This window comes from Hordeum vulgare, chromosome 4H (assembly GCF_904849725.1).
Source record: "Hordeum vulgare subsp. vulgare chromosome 4H, MorexV3_pseudomolecules_assembly, whole genome shotgun sequence".
Lineage (NCBI taxonomy): Eukaryota > Viridiplantae > Streptophyta > Magnoliopsida > Poales > Poaceae > Hordeum > Hordeum vulgare.
In genome coordinates, this window is record NC_058521.1 from 591,510,896 (window position 1) to 591,518,401 (window position 7,506).

General features: G+C 41.6%; 1 protein-coding gene across 1 annotated transcript; it reads left to right on the forward strand.

Annotated features, from left to right (window-relative positions):
* Window positions 1-273: 273 nt before the first annotated feature.
* Window positions 274-5,906, forward strand: LOC123449834 (protein GDAP2 homolog). The gene is made up of 14 exons (XM_045127173.1): window positions 274-754; window positions 840-917; window positions 1,016-1,071; window positions 2,231-2,350; window positions 2,492-2,562; window positions 2,751-2,844; window positions 2,923-3,135; window positions 3,233-3,481; window positions 3,595-3,703; window positions 4,791-4,858; window positions 4,973-5,042; window positions 5,126-5,200; window positions 5,296-5,387; window positions 5,472-5,906. The coding sequence occupies exons 1-14, from the start codon at window positions 395-397 to the stop codon at window positions 5,551-5,553; spliced, it is 1,737 nt and encodes a 578-aa protein (XP_044983108.1). The 5' UTR covers window positions 274-394; the 3' UTR covers window positions 5,554-5,906.
* The last annotated feature ends 1,600 nt before the right edge of the window (window positions 5,907-7,506 follow it).

Genomic DNA, 7,506 nt, shown 5'->3' on the forward strand with positions numbered 1-7,506 from the left:
ATATCTCCTTGTAGTATCGTTGCCAACCAAAAAAAAAATCCAGCTACTCCGCATCGGCTGCATGCGGATCCCAAAGGCACCAGCCACGCAGACTGACATGCGGGCCAAACGTCGAACGGGCCACAGTGGTCAGCGAGACGGGTGCACCGTCGACGTCTCTTCCTTCCCCCCGCGTGCAACAACAAAAAAAGAAAAGAAATGCAGCAATTATTGTGGCAAAATTTAAAAAAGATCCAAAATCCAATCCCCCTTTCTCTCTCCTCCCTCCGCCCCGATCCCCAAACTCGTCTCGCACCAGCCAGGCCACGCCCCTGCCTCCTCGCGCGCGCGCGAACCCCGTGTCTCCGCCCATGCCCCCGCGGCGGCTCTGATCCGGCCGTCGTCGTCGTCCACCATGCAGCAACGCTCGCCGGCGGCCGCCTCGGCCTCCGCCTCCCCCTCCCCCGGGGCGGTGGCGGCGGCCATGGCGCCGGGCGTGGGCGGGGTCGAGCCGGCCGTGGCGCTCGACCAGGTCCCGCGCTGGAGCGACCCCGACCAGCGCTTCCACTCGCCCTCCTCCCCCACCGCGGCCGGATCTGAGGCCCCCGCCTCCTCCTTCCTCTCCTTCGCCGACCCCCTCGACGCGGCCGCGGCGGGCGGGGGCCACGGCGCGTGCCGCTTCCCCGTCGACCCCGAGGTCAACTCCAGGATCTACCTCTGGCGGGGCCACCCCTGGAACCTCGAGGTCGACGCCGTCGTCAACTCCACCAACGAGGTCCGGGTTCCTTCTCCGATGCCGCAAGTATGCGTGCCACGGTCGATGTGTATGCTAATGGTTCCTGCGTGGTTGCTGTATGCAGAGCTTGGACGAGGCGCATAGTAGCCCCGGGCTGCATGCGGCGGCGGGGCCGGAGCTCGCTGAGGAGTGTGCCACCTTGGTATGCCACTTTCTCGGTTGCTGTTCTAGGGGCGCATTTGGGTTTGGAATCGTGATCACAGTTTGTTTCGTTTCTGTTTTCTATTTGGATATTTGCAGGGTGGGTGCCGGACTGGGATGGCGAAGATGACCAATGCCTATGATCTGCCTGCTAGGTTGGTCATTTTGATTTTCTCTTGTAGCTACACTGCACACTTGTTACCTGAGAATGGAGACTATAGAGGGCAGATAGCTGAGTCTCCCAGTATTGAAATGTAGCTGGGCAACCATTGCTGAAGTTTTAACATTCTGCCTACGCATTCTTGAACAAAGGGTGTCGTCCATTGCCCATTGGGTACATACAAGATGTTTGCTCACTAGGGAAGTGCATTTGATCAATAACCCTTTGTAATTACTGATTTTGCCCCCTTTTATGAGGACAATCAAATTTTATATAATTGTGCTTTTATGTGCTCTTGACGTCTTATAACCTTCATTTTTAAGTTGGCAAGCAGAAGCTTTCAGGAAAATAGTAGTTTCAGGGGTTACAGAAATCCACTTCGATTTAATCTAGCATGTATTCGCAGAAAATGAACTTGAATACCAAAAGTAGTGCCCACCATAAAGTTCATTTGGGTAACTTGGAAAGCTAGTAGTTAGATCCCTGCAGAAGGAATTAATGATTAAGTACATTGTCATCTGGATTAGCAGAATGAGCAAGATTTTATTGCCAATGATTCCATGGGCATGAATAATGAACAATCTTGTGGTCACTGTTGTTCACCAACTGACCCTGGATTGCTCTCTAAGACACCCCACCCACCGCTCTGGAAAAAATTGTCAGTCAGTTACTGCTGTGATCTGGTCGATTATTTTTGTCAAGGCAATACTAATATGCTGAAGTGCTGATGTATTTTACCATTAGACATTCGATGATATTTTATGTTTAGTTACTTACAGATGTAAAAATGTAGTGGGACGATCTCTATTTAGCCCAGAATGCCCACTATGGACTGACCATATTGGGTGATTACTCTGGCTGTGCATCATCACACCAGCTATTACAACTGTAATGCTTGCTCACCATGGGATAGCCCATACTATGCTCAGACAAGTTGTCTGCTTCCATGTCCCATGCTGCATTTCATACTGTAAAGCTTATAGCAGTTTGGGTGTAATGTGCTTAACAGTGCAATTTGAATGCCTCATTTTCCATTTGGTTAAATACTTTCTGTAAGTGTAGCAGAATAGAGGTGTCTTACACTCAAGGATACCAATTGATTCCGTTATATTTGCTCTTCCATCTGTTGTCATGCTTATTGACATGCTTTGCAGGAAAGTCATCCATACAGTGGGCCCTAAATATGCTGTCAAGTATCACACAGCTGCAGAGAGTGCACTTAGCCACTGCTACAGGTCTTGCTTGGAACTACTAGTAGAGAATGGTCTTGAAAGGTATATTAAAAGCTTTAACGCTTGAATACTTGCATATTCTGTTTGTGTTACATTTTGATGTCTTGCAATACTGCATTCTACATTGTACGCCCTGCAATTTATGCGAGGTTAAGTTATTTATTTTGCCTTTCATGTGATTAGCATCGCAATGGGCTGCATATACACAGAAGCCAAAAATTATCCCCGTGAACCGGCTGCCCATGTGGCAATAAGTGAGTTATATTGTCAATATCTTCTTTCAGTTCTCTTTATGTTCCACTATTGTTTGATTAGTTCTATGGCTGTTATCCTGCAGATGCAAACTGCAAAGAATAGATTTATCCGTGTTAATGATTTTAATGTTCAACAGCTACCTTTTCCTAGTTTCTAAGTCCCATCTTCTTTGGATGAGATTGAGCAGGAACAGTGAGACGTTTTCTGGAGAAGCAGAAGGACAAAATAACTGCTGTTGTCTTTTGTACCACATCATCAACTGATACAGAGATATATAAGCGGTACTTAGACTGAAATCCAGTACTACTAATTAAGTGTGGTGATTTTCCTGCATACGTTGACAGTGGTGCATTCTGCAGATTGCTTCCTCTTTATTTCCCACGGGACAAACAAGAGGAAGAGATAGCTTCGTTAAAACTTCCAGCTGATGTTGGGGATGAGAATGGTGAGCCAATAATAGATGAAAGGAAAATAAGAATAAAAACATTGCCTGCTGAGGCCGCAAATAGCAAGTATCCAGTTCCCGTGCCCGCAGATATTCCTCTTTCTGGTTCTGGATTGACACGTAGAAGGTGAGACTGAAACATACTATTAACGATGATTGGCAGAAATGACAAGATACTCATAGTCTTAGTTGGAGTTTTTCTGATTCTAGTTCATTCCATACAGAAATTCTAAGTTGGATTCATATTTGGATCCATCCTTTATGTCCATAATTAAAGATCCGGATCTCCGACGCAAGGAGCAATGGGAAAAGTCTGCGCAGGCAAAGAAGGGATTCAATTTTGCTAAGTTGCTTGGATTTGGTGATCTTGGTGGTCCTGCATTATCAGCTGCAGAAGAATATTCACTTCATCAACGATACCTTGCTAAAGCAAATTCCCTTAATCTTTCAGAAATTGCTGAAATGAAAATAATGTATGTAAATTCTTCTTTTTTGGATTTTCTTTAGTTTGCTTTTTATCCATGGTTATTTTCCTTTTGCTACTGTATCATTTGCTTGTATTTTGATTTTTTTTGGTCAATTGCAGCTACCGTGGCGGAGTTGACAGTGAAGGGCGCCCAATTATGGTTGTCGTTGGCGCTCACTTTCTTCTTCGCTGTTTGGACCTGGAACGATTTATTCTATATGTAGTAAAGGTAATTTAGTTGATCCTTAATTTTTTTGAAACAGTTGAATCGCGCATGCTATTTGTACAAAACACCTGCTTGCTTTTCCATGTACCAACTAAAACTTGATTGACCACAAACATCCACAAAGGTTATTCTTTGACTTTCTGACTTAGCATTTGCCAGTTAGGGTCGTTCAACGCTCGTATATTGATTAGTGAATTGCTCAAGCTTGTCCAATGTTTTTACTGTGATTTTACTTAATATAATACTTGAATGCAATTTTATTTTTCGTATCATCTCATAATCCATTGTTGTATATCCTCATAAGTCATAACTGTGTATACCGAAAGTCTTTTGCTTGCATGTCTGATGTCTGAGGCAACCCACATTAGAAATGATACATGTTTGGATTGATTTCAAATTAACCATAGTGGCCCTGATATCATGATTCATTACCTTGAGGATCAGTATGCAGTGTTTTGTCCTCAAAATGCAAATTTTTCTTAAGGTGTCAAACTGGCCTAAAAGATCTAAATTCGCAATACCATTATACCGCTGGGAGTATGTACTCCTGCTCCTCATACACCACTTTGTATTCGATTTGAACTGCAAAAATGTCTTATATTTAGTTACGGAGGTAGTACTAGATACCCCAAAGTGAGTTCCATGAAATTTTTCATCCAAGTCCTACTTTGCATATATACTGATTTTCTGTATGTGAGAAGATATATTGCAAAACAAGGTGCCCTGGTGATATTTTTTCATACTATTCATATGGGGCATCTTTGAATAATTAATGAAATATACTGAAGGATAAAGCGGTATCATAGAGTTGTTTACAAGGTATACTGAATGTAAGAGTACATACTCCTGGGAGTGTATAAAAGGAATCCTGTATATACGCAATTTGTCAAAATTGAGTGGGCGTGTAGCAAGAAATTCAAGCCAATGTATCTGGCAGTTAACATAGCAACAACCTTGGACTATGCAATCTAAAAACTTCTCCCTAACTTATATGATTGTTGTTACGACCTCTTTTCATAGTATCCATTCATCTTGGTTTGGAACATATGACTGTAAAATCTGACAGTATCATGATATACTTTGTTTGCAGGAGTTTGAACCTTTGATTCAAAAGCCTTACTCAATTGTCTATTTCCACTCGGCAGCGTCCTTACAAGTGTAAGTGTTGGATATGCGGGCTGGGAAGGAAACTGCATCCCTGTCTGAACCTTAGTGCATTTAACATATAAGAAGCAGTGGATGTAATATAAGTTTTTGTAATTTGATTTACAGACAGCCAGACTTGGGATTCATGAAGCGGTTACAACAAATGCTAGGTCGTAAGCATCAGCGAAATCTTCAGGTTGGTACCTCATTTGATCTCATTGTGCAATTTTAATTTTATGTTTGAAGAATATTAACATCTGATTGCATCGATCAACACAGGCTATATATGTACTCCACCCAACGCTGGGATTGAGAACGGCTATTTTGGCGTTGCAGCTTCTTGTTGATGGAGATGTAAGTGTGGCTGCAACTACTTTCCATTTGATTATATTATTCTGCATGGTTTTCTCTTTCAATTGCAACCTTATTTTTTTGTTCGTGTCAATTAGGTCTGGAAGAAAGTTGTCTATGTCGACAGACTTATGCAGCTGTTCAGATACGTGCCACGGGAACAACTAACAATTCCAGATTTTGTCTTTCAGTAAGCAATCCTTGCAAATTTTCTAGCTTCTACACAGGTCTGGTAGCCAAGGTATGTTGGTTACTGACATTATTAATCATGCAGGCATGATCTCGAAGTGAACGGGGGAAAGGGCATAATCGTTGATCCTAGAACAAAGCATGTCTACCAAAGACCGTCAGGTTGACATTTAGCAACTTGTCCCTCCCGGTTCCGGGTCACCCCCCTGTCAAATCTCTGTTCTCTGTAGAAAAGTTCACATCTAGATCCGTGAAGTATGTATCTAGTTGAGTTGACATTATGTTCTACTCCCCCTGTCCCAAAATAAATGTCGCTGCTTTAGTATTATATTTGTACTAACTTAGTACTAAATTTGCGTCACTTATTTTGGGATGGAGGGAGTACATTGCATTCTTTCTTGTCTTAGGAAGGTAGTTATGTATATGTATTTTGTTCTGTATAACCAAATAAAGGCTGTACCTAAATCTCTCTTAAGTTCTCCCGCTGGGCTAAATCGCCTAGTGTTTGTGTACTGTAAAATTTTGAGTGGTCCTTGCAGTGGAGGAGTAGATTGTCCTGCTATCAATGTTCTGGACATGCTGGCGTAATAATCTTGTGAAGTCACGTAGATACACCCTTTCCCAGATAGGATTCATAATGTATATGGAGCCAATATATTTTGGCCATTGGTAAGTTAACTTATTTGTTACTCTCTTCGTAACTTAATATAAGATGTTTTTTTGGCACTGTTATAGTGCCAAAAACCTCTTATATTTAAGTTAGAGGTAGTATTTGCCCTTTTGTCCACACCGGTAATCTGTTTGCTAGCGAGGCGTTTTATCTATTTTAATTGAGTTTTAGCTAGCAGTATGTATTGAGACAATTTGCTTAGAGGGTAGTATAGTCAAAACAACAATAAACTAAAAATGTCAACCCATTTAAAATTGACATGACTCACATTTGATTGTACAATAATGTATAACCAAATACTCTTTCCGTCTGAAATTACTTGTCGCATAAATGTTGTACTACCTCCATTCCAAAATTCTTGTTTTAGATTTGTAGATATCAATGTATCTAGTCACGTTTTAGTATTTAGATACATTCATTTCTAGATAAACGTAAGACAAGAATTTTGGAACGGAGGGAGTATCTAACTAAAATATGTTTAGATACATCCATTTTTGTGACAAGTCATAAGTAATTTCGGACAGAGGGAGTATATTTTATTTTCTCTTGAAAATACAGGAGAGCTATACTTTATTACATATTTACATTGAGTAAAGATAGGGGTGTAAGTGGCATCCTGCATCGTCCGGTGAGACTCATCAATTACTCCCTCTGTTTTTAAATATATGTCTCTGTAGAGATATCAGTAGGGATTACATACGAAGCAAAATGAATGAATCCATATTCTAAAGTATGTCTATATACATTCGTATATACTCCCTCCGTCCCAAAATAACTGTCTCAACTTTACATTAGGTCTAGTACAAAGTTGTATTAAGCTTAAGACACTTATTTTAAGACGGAGGGAGTAGTTCTTAGTGGAATTTTTAAAAAGATTTATATTTAGGAACGGAGGAAGTAGTTCATAAGTTTGGATAAAATTAAGGCTACATTTGCACTGCGGTATTGTCAGCCAGTCCTCGTCCTTGCGCTCCTCTATGGAGAGAAAAGATTACAAAGTAAACAACAAATGGAACAATGGACTAGGAGTTTGGGGCAAGCATTTGGAGCGGCGCCACCTGTTTGTAAGATCACCGAAACATTTGGAGTGGCGCCGTTGGAGACATTTGGAGTGGCGCCGTTGGAGGGACAATCGCTCAGTGCTTTCGAAGCTCCCAGGCCAGTGGAAAAATCAAGACACTTTGCAGATCTGTAGGAACGCCCCAGCTTGAAAAACAGACCGTTGGAGGTTGTACTTTTTCTTTTTGCTACAAGATGATTGATATGTTTTAGTTTGAGTTGTACTTCAAAATACGACTATATACATCCGTACGTAGTTTATAGTGAAATCTCTAAAAGACTTATATTTAGGAACGGAGGGAGTAGCTAGCAGTAGGGACATTGATACAGTTTGCTTAGAGGATATGATGATCAAAACAGCAATAAACTAAAAAGGTCAACCCATTTAAAA